General features: G+C 39.5%; 2 protein-coding genes across 3 annotated transcripts in view; one reads left to right on the forward strand and one right to left on the reverse strand.

Annotated features, from left to right (window-relative positions):
• The window catches only part of vps54 (VPS54 subunit of GARP complex), a 315827-nt gene that overhangs the window by 276270 nt on the left and 25706 nt on the right, over positions 1-13851 (forward strand). The gene's annotated exons all lie outside the window — the stretch shown is intronic.
• Positions 706-12891, reverse strand: psmb3 (proteasome 20S subunit beta 3). Its single transcript, XM_061728852.1, has 6 exons — positions 12739-12891; positions 9837-10021; positions 6986-7093; positions 5720-5897; positions 1632-1726; positions 706-802 (listed from the first exon to the last, which is right to left on the reverse strand). Exons 1-6 carry the CDS (start codon positions 12739-12741, stop codon positions 754-756), a joined length of 618 nt encoding a protein of 205 aa, XP_061584836.1. The 5' UTR covers positions 12742-12891; the 3' UTR covers positions 706-753.

Genomic DNA, 13851 nt, shown 5'->3' on the forward strand with positions numbered 1-13851 from the left:
AACACGTTGGTTTTTTATCTGCTTAAAACATGACAAATGTCAGAAGCGTCAGGCGTCTTTGGGAACATTTATGGATCATTAATGAATGATCATTAATCCTGTAAATAATATTTAGGTCAGGGCTTTGAATATCTTTGGGGTTTTTCCACAAGTTTAAAAGCCATTTTGTCCTAAAAACCATTCATTTTATTTCTGAAACTTATTTTATTCTTTAAATCCTGCATTTCTCCTGATGAACTTGAAGTGAAGAGTTTTTAAATCTCCAGAAAGTTTCCCGTCAGAACCAGAAGGTTCTCAGGTTCCACAGGAACCCAGTGGTTAATCCTCCCTTATTTCTAAGAATAATAATAAACGTTTTTATAATGCACTTTACATTACTGAAAATCTCAAAGTTCTAAAGTTTGATGATTAAAAGGAAACAGAAATAATAAAAGATAAAAAGTCAAGACAAGGCAGAAAAGAGAAAACAATTAAAAACAGCAACTAGGGAAAAAAACAACAGCATTGTTTAGTGATAAAATGCTTTGCTAAAAAGAGGTTTTTAAAGAAAAGAAAGAAGCAGGCGATCGGCGCTGGATGAAAGTTCAGGACAAACGTGGTTTAAATCCATCTCCATTTATTGAAAACAGTTTTATAATTGTGACATTTATACAAAAGAAGCGTCTCGTTGGTCGTTGGGAACATGAGGAGGTTCTGGAGGTTCTGGGGGGTAAACGGGAGGTTCTGGGGGGTAACCGGGAGGTTCTGAAGGTTCTAATCCATCCGGGCCTTCAGGGTTCTGGTCGTGATCTTGTCTTTCTCTCTGCAGGAGAAACGAGGAACAAACGTTAAAAACAGAACAAGAGAGAGAAGCTACTAGACTAAAATACTTCTGTGTTTAAAATAAAATACGGATGTAAATACAGAATTAAAGTCGTTAAAGAATATTTACTGAAATAAATGTAAAAATAAAGACAAGAGAACTCGTTTAAGTTCTGGCTGTGGAGTCACTGGTTCATTCACCAGAACCAGAACTAGGGCTGAACCATTCATTGTATTTGTGATAATATCGTGATGTGATAGAACGAGATTTTCTAACCGCAAAGGCTGCGATTTGACCAGATCACGTGACCAGGTCACGTGACCTGGATGTATGAGTGAGCGGCGCTGCGTTACTTAAATCTACCGTGGCCTCAGCGTTAGGGCTCGGCCAGGCGGGGATTTAGAAATATATGAGCTTTATACATTTATTAAATATATGAGCGGAGTCGGTGTGGGAGGAGCTGCACGCCGGCGGACAGTGAACTCTGATTTATGGTTCTGCGTTAAATCAACGCAGAGATTACGCTGTAAGTTCTGCGTTGGTTTAACAGAACCATAAATCAGGTTTGAGCTGAACCTGCAGCTCATCAGGAGGTTAAAGGTTAAACAGCGGCTGGTTGGTTTTGTTAACTCTGTGAGGTTTGTTGGTTTGCTAGTTTGTTGGTGTTTTTTCTCTCCCTGTGATTTTTGAGTTACTTGTGAAGAAATTCTGAGGTTTCTTGGTTTCCTGGGAGTTTTTCTGTTAAACTAAACCTCGTTTTGGCTAAAGTTTAACCTGGTTAGTGTGTAGCAGAAGTGTTAACAGGACCAGCAGCAGGACCAGGACTTACATGACGTGAACCACCACCCCCATCCCCGACACGGCGTCTCTGTCCACAGCGTTCAGCATCGCCTGAGAGATCGTCTCAAACAGGTCGTCTGGTTCCTGGAAACACACACACGGTTAAACTTTTACACGTTTAAATGTTTAAATGTTCACATGTTCATACGTTTACATGTTTATACGTTTACATGTTCACAGGCGACTGATTCACCTCCGACCTCATCAACCAACATGTTAATGCTGCAGACCAGTAGAGGTGGGTGCAATTTATCGATGTCACGTGACGATTTGGAATCAATTAATTAAAAATATATAATTTTTTTTAAGTTCTCCTATCCAGATTCCAGACTGAATAAGCTGCTGAATCATTTCATTTTCAAGAATGCACATTTCTTATTGTTCACTTGAAATATGGCAGATATGTTTACACTAAGTTCATATCTAGTTTACTTGAATTAATGAACTCATTAAATCCAGGGCTTGACCGTTTTCAGTGTTTTCCACCAATAGAGGGCGCTCTCATGCAAGTGCAGCTTTCCCTGGTCAAAGTTAAGGAAGTCACAGAGACAATGTTTACATAGTCATAAAATACATTATTTTGTGTCTTTGAAAAATACAAATGTTCAAAAAACCTTGTTATTTACTTAATGAGTGTTGTTAGAGGAACTGAGTTCATTGATTGACTATTTATTTACAAATGTAGCCACAGATGAAGACAAAATCAATCTTGTATGGAAAAAAGCATTAAAAATCACAATAATCCAAGAATCGAAGCTCCAATAATAGAAATCGACAATCGGTATAATCGAAGAATCAAAGCTCCAATAATCGAAATCGAAGAGAATCAGGGCCAGGCAGGAGAAAAATAAAAATAATATTTTAGAGGAGGAAGATTTTTTTTTCATTATGCACTTCGAGTAGAAAGTCGACTTTCTGAGACTATAACAAACATGTGACTGTCTTTACAAAATTCCTCGTAGACCTTTAGACCCTCCAAGGATGTTAGTTAGTTAGTTAGTTAGTTAGTTAGTTAGTTAGTTAGTTAGTTAGTTAGTTAGTTAGTTAGTTACAGCTGCTGCTGTCAGTCGCTCTAACTGGATTAGATGGAAGATACATTTACACTTTATTCACCAAATTGTATTTCAACATTAATCTCGACATTTTGACTTTTTTCTCAAAGTGCAGAATTAAAACAAACCTTCCCCTCTCAGATATGTTTCTCCTCATGGCCCTGATTCTACTTCTATTCTCCTCCGTCCTGGTGGAACTGCAGGAGCTCCATGATGATAAAATATATATATTTAAAAAAGATCCTCTGACATTTATAGAAACAGATTATTATTTTACTCACATGTGACTGAAACCTTTATCCACCTAAACTACGGAGAGTCACATGACCGTCTTTTACTCTTTACAAGTGGAATTTCTTGTATTTTAACCTGCTCAGCCTGAGGGATTTTGGAGGACAGAACTATCCTAATTAAATCAACAATATCTCCACAATTGTAAGGACAATATGTATAATCTTGGTCTCCATGGACAGCTAAGATCTCCCAGCATTTCCAGTGGCAGAAAAATGGTGAATGTTCACATGACTGAGCAAATTGTCATAAACCGAAGAAATAAAATGACATTTTTAATCTCGTCTAATTTGTTTTTAGTTTGCACATTGGTAAACAACATGATAGCAATGGATATAATTATAAAGACACCACTGTCTGGATTCAGCAACTCCTTCACTACAACTGAACCAAGTTACATGAGAATAGATTAAAGCAGATAGATTTTATAAAGGTTTTATTGTGGATAGAACCAGGTAGGGCTGGGCGATTTTGGACAAAAATCAAATCCAGATTTTTTTCTCTGAAAACCCGGTTTTCGATTTCGATTTTTTTTTTGGTAAAACTACAAAAGACAAATTGTTTCAAATATTTTATCTTTATTTTTAAAGAAAAATAGCAAACAAATGTCCCTATTGGGAATGAAGTGCAATTGAAAGATCCTGTAAATCCTCCTTGAGTTTAGTAAAGTGACAACATTTACAATGTTCTTGACCAAACAAAGACTAGACGAGCTCTGTCTGTAATGCAGCTGCAAAAAAGGAACATCCTTTTTCTGATTTTCCTTTTTTTAACATCGATTGTGATTAATAAATCCAATTTAGATTTAAAATCGATTAATCGCACAGCCCTATATGATAGCAATTAATATAAATATAATACACCACTGTCTGGATTCAGCAACTCCTTCACTACAACTGAACCAAGTTACATGAGAATAGATTAAAGCAGATAGATTTTATAAAGGTTTTATTGTGGATAGAACCAGGCCAACTCTCTATCTGGGCACTTTGATACCTATACTGTCAAAATGTGCCAAATGTGTTTTTTACCCTAACCCTAACCCTTTGATGATACAAGATTGAAAATGACAACGGAACGGTAATGAAATAAAATATTCTGCTTTTGGTGGGAATAGTTTCGGGATTTGCTGACGTAGTTTGTGATGAACAATCTGATGTTTTACTGTGAAATGTGAGTTTTGGTTTCTGTTTGTTTTGAGATCATGAAGTGGTGAAAGATTATGTTCAGTATCATCTGAGAGCTTTTCTATTTTCATATAAACCCACTACGCTGGGGGAGAACATGGATCACATGGACCATCTTTGTTGCAGATGTATTTTTAAGTTGTTATAAATCAAATACTTGTTGGAGTTTTGACATATTTGCTTTAGAAACAGTTTAAAGAAAATACGCTTGAGTAACCGGTGCCGATCTCACTACTCTGCTTTATATTCATCTTTACTTTACTTTATCCTGTTTTATTATCTCAGTGTTTTATCTCAATGTTAGATTAAAATGTTTTAGTTTATGGTCTATTTTATACATTCTATTGTTTTATTCTCTTAGTTTTTCTAATATCTTGCTTTCTAGACTGTGGCAGTGTGGCGGAGCCACTCAGCGGTCGGGACACAGGTGTGTCCAATCAACCTCTCCACCCTGCTCCTTCTTAAGGAGCAGCTGCTCCAGAGAGGCTCTGCTGGAGAAGATGCTGCTGCTGGAGAAGATGCTGCTGCTGGAGAAGATGCTGCTGCTGGAGAAGATGCTGCTGCTGGAGAAGATGCTGCTGCTGGAGAAGGGTCTGCCGTGAAGGTGTTGGTGCACGTGTGAGAGCTTCTGGTGAATAAAGTTTGTGCACTAAAACCCCGTGTCCTCTCTGTCCTGTCGGTCGGGCCCCCGTAGCACTCGCCCTGCTACATAGACCTACTTTTAGGATTTTATGTTATACTTTTAATGTCCCTCAACAGTGTAGGATTTTAGAACATCAACACAGCACCTAGTGCCGTACTGTGGCGTATCACTCCGCCCAATCTAAAACAGACTAATCACTACAGATAAACTAGTCCCTGATTTACATCAGAAAATAAAGAATACATTTATAAAATAATGAAATAACCTTCTTTACAAAAATAAATCTCCTCTTACACTTATAAGGTGAGCATGAATCAATCTGTTTTATGATGTAAAATTGTATGTATTTATTTACTTTATTTATTTATTTAATTTCAGTTGTTAAATTAGAAAGAAAAAAGTCAAGTCATACATGAGAGAAACTATTCAGTTTGTGTCTAAATATTAGTACTTGTATGAAACTGAAGATCATAATGCAAACCTGACATTTACTTTTAGTTCAGTTTGTGGAAAATGGTTGGCCTGGTTTTCTCTTTAAAACTTAAACAGTTATAAAGCATTACAAACTGGAACAATAGGGCAAACGTACAGTATTGTTTTGTATTTTGTGTCTTTCAAATAAAAGACAATTTTTTCCAGTCATATGTTCCTCATTCAAGGTTGTTAAAAAAATACTGCTATAATATCGTATCGTGAGATTAGTGTATCGTTACACCCCTAGTATTTTAACTTCATAGCCTTCATCTTCTCCTGCTTTCTTGTATCTTTTAGCTCCAGTGTTTCCTCATGTGGAGCATCCATGCTGGGAGTGACTTTTATGTTTTATGTAAAGCACTTTGTGCTGCGTTCTATGCATGAAAGGTGCTGTATAAAGAAAGTTTGACCTGATTGTGAGTGGACTCACCATGTCGGGCTCCCACAGCGACTCACACATGCCGTACATCTGCTCGGAGCAGGTCCCGCTCACCACGAAGTCCTCCGTCACCATGGGACACCCGATCAGGTCCAGGGAGCAGATGAACGGCTCGCTGGTCTTCGGGTCCAGACCCGCGATGACCGGCTCGATGTAGTAGGGACCGAACCTGGGAGAGAGAGGAGAGAGGATAGGAGAGGTTAGGGCCCAAACCTGGGGAGAGAAGCGTTAGTGTGATGGATTTATCCCTTCCCTCTTGGCCAAGTGATGTGTGTTACGTGTGTGTGTAAACTGGATCCCTACGCTGTGGGGGGGGGGGGATAAAACTCTACAATCATGAATTGATTAACTGGTCTCTCAGCACAACCAGAAGTCAGGGGGTAAGGGAGCCCTCCTGCCCCGATGGGACATTTTTTGCTGGATAAACAATGGATTCCTGGAAATACTGGAAACCGTTGTGTTTGGTGATTCTGTCTGTCGAGGACGTTGAAGATGCTTCATAATTTGATTTATGATAGCAGGATTTCTGCTAATCGGAGGAGGGGGGGGATTCCTGGTCTACCGACAAACGCGTAAGTCGTCGACAGCTGTTCTGGCCCTTTCAGAGCTGCCGGACGTGGATGAAGGATCAAGCAAGGTGATCAACGCTCAGACTTTAACGCTGGGGGAGCAAAGCCGTAAGCTGGATGTGATTCTTGAACAGAATCTCAGGCTGGCGGCGTCTTTGAGCTCATTGGCAAGATGGAGAAGACCTTGGAGAAGTTGGAAGCTCGGCTTGGCGGACATTGATCACAAATTCGTCTGATTGGAGTCGCCATTGATGAACGAGAGACTGAAGGCAGACGGAAAATTACTGAGGCTGCCTGTTCTTTAATATAATTGTTGATTCTATAATCTGACCTTGACAGGGCGGTTTTGGCCGATCGCTCTGGTCACAATCTCCCTGGTGGAATGTAAACAAGTGGCTCTGCCCCCACTAGCCCTCCCCTCTCAGGAACATCTGTGGACCTGGATCAGAACTGACCGAGCCGTCTGATAACATCAAAGACATTGGCTGAGCGCCAGACAGCGATCACTTGGATGTGCTGTGCGGGGCGCCCCCCCCCCCCCCTCTCATACAGCAAGTGTGTGTGTGTGTGTGTGTGTGTGTGTGTATCTCTCACCTCCTCTCATACAGCAGGTGTGTGTGTGTGTGTGTGTATATTCTCACCTCCTCTCATACAGCAGGTGTGTGTGTGTGTGTGTGTATATTCTCACCTCCTCTCATACAGCAGGTTGGACACCATGCTCATGAAGGTCTTGGGTTTGATTTGTCGTCCTTCCTTCAGCTCGTACAAGTTCAGACGGAACTTCAGTCTCTGGGCCCTGAAACAGAACCAGTTAGAACCAGTTAGGACCAGTTAGGACCAGTCTGGACCCACTGGGCCCTGAAACACAGACGGAACCGTTAGAACCCGCTAGGACCCGGTGGGACTCATGAAGACCTGAACATCTCACATGCACCGGACTGGAGTATCGGAGCTCTTAGAATGAATGAATTATTTTGAATGAATGAATGAATGAATGAATGAATGAATGAATGAATTATTTTATTTTCGTGTCCGGACATTTAAATGACCCATCCCTCATGGGATTACACAGACACATTAATTACATCAAAATATAACATTCCAGTATTTAAACCACCTACTTCCAGCTACAAATAATAATAATGATAATAAGCAGCAACAAATAATAATAATAAATAAAATTAAAATTAAAACAAAATAAAATATCCCACACTAGAAAATGAACAAAAAATACAAAAAAATACACCCACAGAAATACCGACCCACTTAGAACTTAAAACTAGGGATTGGAATCGAGAACCGGCGTAGCCTACGCCAGTGATTCTTAACCATAGGGCCGCGGCCCACACTTGGGCCGCGAGCGCCATCTAGTGGGCCGCAAAAAGAATTCTGTTTTGTACGTGTGGGCCGCGGGACTGCATAGCAACTCCCAACCAAATGAGGAGAAGACACTCAGCTAGCTGTACGTGTAATAGTAAGAGAAATGGTGTGTATTTATAGAGAAAATCCTTCATTTTGCACAGAGTAGGTTTAGATCCGCCAGGATCAGGGATCGATTACTTGGGTCTGGGCCCAGAGCGAGCGAGCGCGGCGTGATCATTTATCCTGACGCGTCCCCGCGGCCGGGGAGGTCGGTGCCGCTCGGGCTTGCGGGCTCCATAGTTTACTGCTGAAGGATTGTACATGTAGATGCGTGGGCTGACGTGTCTGCTGGACTGGACTGTTCGGGCTTTCGCAAAAGCATCGGAAAGACTCGGCTACTCCGCAGCCAGAGAGCTGCAGGCTCCTGCCCGTCTCAGCTGATCAGGCTCGGATGAAACCTGACGCGCTGAGTCCTCTGACAACTGATTAATGTAATATCTTAAATAAAGTACAATCAAACTAAGTTTTGTTCCCGCTATATTTTTAAATATGCACACTTGTATGCTGGTGTGTGTGTTGTTGTAAGGCGGCGCTCCGTGTGTGTTGATGGGGCCTTTCCACACGGCGCGCTGTGTGTGTGTGTTTACAGAAATGACACACACAAAACTGAGGGTGCGTCTTTCCACACGGCGCCGTATGGTCGTCAAAATACGGTAATTAGCTTGGCTCTATATACAGAGATGAGAAGCGTAACAGCTGGAAAGAGAAGTCCCGGAATGGACAAATTCATCCTTGTTCAGTCTTCCCACTGGGACAAAACCAGTGTCTCATACGTTCAGAGACCACTGCCACTGAAACAAAACACAAAGTTTTTCATCAAACATATCCACTCAAGTCTGAACTGAAGTCACAGAAAATAAACTGACCACCTTAAAACATCCTGCCCATGTTTGGGTCCACATACAGCTGTGAAGCAGCTTTCTCCACAATGAACAGAATTAAAACTAAATATCGTTCCAGGTTCATCAATGTTTATATTCATTTATTATAAAAATGTGTTGAGACAATTAACAAAGAAAAGGGGAAATTCAAACTGCTGGTAGAGAAATAAAATAAGATAGCATTTGAAAAATAAAATAAAATGTAAGTGGCAAATATGTACTTTTTTTAATATAACAGTCAGATGCAGATGTTGATACAACTATGAGGCTACTTGAATATATATATATATATATATATATATATATATATATATATATATTATGATGTTCTGGAACTTCGCTTGAGTAAATTTTCTCTAAATGGACCTCTTAAAGTTTTAGTTGAATACCCCTACTATAGAGTGTTTATATTTAATGGGCCCCGGGCCACTCTGTACTGAAAAAATTGGGTCCCAAGGTCAGAAAGGTTAAGAACCCCTGGCCTACGCCATAGCCTACGCCGTAGCCGTGGCTCTAGAGCCTGCAGCGTACCGCAGCGCTCCGCTAGCCGCATCGGCGCTCTCCGCTCTCGCCGGGATGGAGACACCGGTGGGCAGGATGCACGTTTGGGTGGGCACAGCCCCCCCCTGCCCCCCCTAAAACCGGCCTCGCTTACAGGTGAATGAGACATGGGGTAGTTTTGTCCAAAATGTCCTGGAAAACTCGACTCCTGCAAATGCGCGTTCCCCAAAGTTTGTGGGGGCGTGGCTTTGGACGGAGCGCTGATGGGAGGGGGAGGAGGGGGCGGGGCTTAGATGAGGGGGCGGGGCTTAGAGGAGGTGCCACTTTCAAATCTTGCTAGCTCTCCAAAATCAGGGATAATACATTTAACTGCTGCTATGTCATTCCTGCAGTATTTCTGCAGGTGTTTTGGTCACTGCTATTATTTGTAATATATTATATTATTTGTAATCAGCACAAATTATCTGTCCCCATATGATAAAATCCACCATCCCCCCTGATTTTATTTTACAACTCGAGTACTGTCATTTACATAAATGTAATTTATATGGTCTGAAGAGCAGCTAAGCTAATGTAGCTTCCAACATGGCGGCTCCGCCAAGTGATGACGTCAAGACGACTGAGCCCTGTTGTGCGTTATGTCCGACCGGTTTCCTCCGGTGCCGGAGATCAGAACCTAGAGGGGCCGGCGTGGAACCAGAACCAGAACCAGGACCAGAACCCCCCCACACTCACACTGTCTGCACGTCAGTAGCCAGCCCCGCCAGCCCGATGTGCAGCCGGTCCCCCATGGGGAAAATCTTCTGGAAGTCGGTCGTCACCATCTGGGCCTGGATCCCAAACCGCCGGTCCGCCGCTATGGCAACGCAGTTCTTCCCCCGCATGGCCATGACGGCCCCGCCGTTGTACGACATGATGGACTGATGGACGGAGAAGAGAAGTTAGAGGACATGATGGACTGATGGAGGAGAAGAAGTTAGGATGGAAACTCACAAAAACTCACAAACCAACACCACAAAGGAGAAACACGTGACTAAGGTTTGGTATCAGGGCTGCAATGATTCCTCAAGGACCTCGATTATAAAAAATGATGGAGGAAGTTCTTCCTTTAAATAAAAAATACATTTAAACTAGGCCTGTGTTGAAAAAATTGATTTTCCGATTCTAAATAGATTCTCATATTAATTCCTAAAAATCGATTTGTATGTCTAAAGATCGATTTTTAATCCCCCCCCCCTATCATTACAACTTTTGGTTATTTTTTTGTTTATGCTCAAAAACAGGAATGTTTTTTTTGGACACGAGAAAAACTGGTGCCATGTTTTTGCCTTTAAATACGTTTAAAGGTATGAAAACATTAAAGTTTTCAGTTATAATTGCATAAATTGTCTATATTTCATTACTTTATATACTGTCTTGGGGTTACATTTGCATAAAATGCTGAAAACCAAATGCTCAAAAATTAAAAACCAAAATAGACCGAAAATGAAAAAAAAATTAAACGGAATGTGGGAAAAAATAAAACTGATTTCATCGTCTCTGTTTCCTCCTGGATCTGTTTGGTAATTCTACACGATGTTTCTGTTTCAGTTCTATCAGCATTCTGGGAGCTGATTGGTCCTTACAGCATCATTAGCTGCAATACTTGCTGTTGAATCTCAATATAATACTAGTATTAATATGTTGCAGAACTACACTCATATAATTGATGCAACAGCTCAAAAAACAGTTTTAATAACACTAACCCAAATCAATATCGGATCGGATCGAATCAAATCTTGATAATCGATTCTGAATCTTAAAAATCGGAATCGAATCGATTCTTGATATTTGAATGGATCCCCAGCCCTAATTTAAACTTCACGTTTCACATGGTGACACAACGTGCTGCTAACCCGCTTGTGTCCCTTATAAAGCGGAAGAAGACGGCGTTGAGCTTTTCGTAAAGTGTGTGAACAGTTTATCTGCACCGACCCCTGCAGGGGCCGACAACAGTGACAGTGAGGAAACACAGCAATAAGGAGGACAAAGAAGATGTCGAAGCTGTGGGATTATTTCAAATTAAAAATGATTAAAAAATATATAAAAATAATAAAAAAGACCCCGGTCCCTATGGTGTATGACTCTTGTTCCGAGTCCAGCACAAATCCATGTTGAACAGAGATCAGTAACGGTTTTACTGAAGCCCAACTTCCTGTTTCTGGGTCTGAGCATGCTCAGTAAAGGGGGCGTGGCCAGCATTGTTTAACACTAACAATTACAGAGCCCACGCTAAATTCAATGTTTTATTTGTAGTCTGAAGTCTGAATTTTAGTTCTGAATTAAGTTTCATTGATGTTCAGAGTTAATTTAAATCCTGTCTCGTGTGCTGGACGCTCCGTGACGTCATCAATGAGGCTGCTGTTGCAGCTGCAGAAAGACTGAACTGTTTTCTCTGAATTATTGGTCTTTACGAGTCTTTAATCCGGTGTTTTCCGGGTCCTACTAGTTCTCTGAGGAACAAACACACAAGTCCAGACTCGGAGGACTCGAACCTGAACCTGACTTTATTCAGAGGTAACTGGGATGAACATCCTCACCCCGTTTCTCCAGGGAAACCTCCAAACATGTTTCCTAGGGGGGGCCAGAGGGGCCACTTCAATTCTTGGGGTGGAACCAAAACTAAAAGCCGTCATTACAGGATTTTATTATACTGTTGTAGTAAACAGGCTCAGAAATACTTTTTTTTTTAACTTTCTAACATATATATAGTGGTTTCTGTTGTGTGTGTGTGTGTGTGTATATATATATATATATACTTTTTTTTTTTTAATCAACTTCTCAACTCTGAGCCTTTAAGATGTTTTTTAAAATTCAAATACAAATCATTTTTATCGTTTTTAATTCATCAAAAGTCAAAACGAAACACGGATGTGATTGAGAATAACGTTAAATATAATAAATATTTTTTTTAAACAAATTAATGATAAAGTAATAATATAATTAAATATTTACTACAATAAATTATATTATAATAATCATAATATTAAGAATTACCTAATAAACTTATTTAAAAAAAAATAATAATAATAAATTAAGTAATAATAAATAATATAATGAAATATGACTGACTATAATAAAATTATTATAATAAATATTATAAGAATAATCATAATATAATTACCTAATAAACTTATCTGACCCCTGAAACGCATTTATTCTGTTAAAAACTCAATTAAACGCGTTTATTCTGTTAAAAACTCAATAAAAACGCGTTTATTCTGTTAAAAACTCAATAAAAACGCATTTATTCTGTTAAAAACTCAATAAAACACATTTATTTTTGTTAAAATAAAACATTTATATCCAGTTAGCATCGCGTGGCTAGCTGGGCGGAAGCTAACCATTAAACTGGCCGCTTATTACTTTATTTAACATTTTAAACCGTGAACGCATTTCTCAGAAAGGCTATTATAAAATCTGGTTGTGAAACAGTTGAAAAGTTTATTTTTTAAACATTAAATTTAAAGATAAACGCATTAAAGCCGGTGCGTGTTAGCAGCAGTTAGCTCTTAAATCCTCAGATTCCTGCAACAAATAACACATTTTATCCAACAGAACCGGTCCGGGGATCTGGATTTATGTTGTTATTTCTTACCATGTTGAAATCGTTGTTTTGTTGGCGTTTCTTTCCCAGAAAACCAGTTTAAACCGCTGCTTTAGCCTTTAGCTCTGGAGTGACTACACGGTTTAGAAACACGGGGATCAGACGAACCTGCTCCCGCTACGTCATCGACCTCCGTGGATCCGATTGGCTGGTTCAAACTACAGGCGCTGCGTCACTGGCTGGTGGGCGGGGCCAGCATAGTTCGGTTGAGGCGCGTTAAAGCGAAAGAGGAGCAGAGTTTGTGACGGTGACACAGGATTTATCTGTCAGAACTTTGGAAACTGGAGGGGATTTTTTAAAATACAGGACTTTCTCAGAAAATTTGAATATTGTGATAAAGTTCTTTATTTTCTGTAATGCAATTAAAAAAAACAAAAATGTCATCCATTCTGGATTCATTACAAATCAACTGAAATATTGCAAGCCTTTTATTATTTTAATATTGCTGATTATGGTTTACAGTTTAAGATTAAGATTCCCAGAATATTCTAATTTTTTGAGATAGGATATTTGAGTTTTCTTAAGCTGTAAGTCATGATCAGCAATATTATAATAATAAAAGGCTTGCAATATTTCAGTTATTTGTAATGAAGGTCCGTGTACTTCACACAGCTATTCAATTATTCCATTAGATCTAGCAAACGAAAAAAACGAGTCAATATTTCGTTTATTTGTTTTTCTGTATAACCAAAAAATGGAAGATTGGTGTTTGTTTTCGTATTTTCAGCTCAAAACAGAATATGTAATAGACAATTAAACGAAAACGAAATAATAAATCTGATTTACAATTATTGCTTTTCCCAGTGTTGCATCAGAGACGTTTTATAAACTCTAAACTTTTCTTGAAATTGTACTTCAACATTAATCTCAACATTTCGACTTTTTTCTCGTCATTTTGACTTTTTTCTCGACATTTCAACTTTTTTCTCGAAGTGCACAATGAAAATAAAATCTTCCCCCAGTCCTAACTAATATAGAAACATGCAGCATGTGTTTCTTCATTCTAATTCTGATACAAGACTTTTCATTTTTTGCGGCTCCAGACATATTTTTTTTTGTGTTTTTGGTCCAATATGGATCTAAAACATTTTGGGTTCCCGACCC

This window comes from Cololabis saira, chromosome 1 (assembly GCF_033807715.1).
Source record: "Cololabis saira isolate AMF1-May2022 chromosome 1, fColSai1.1, whole genome shotgun sequence".
Lineage (NCBI taxonomy): Eukaryota > Metazoa > Chordata > Actinopteri > Beloniformes > Belonidae > Cololabis > Cololabis saira.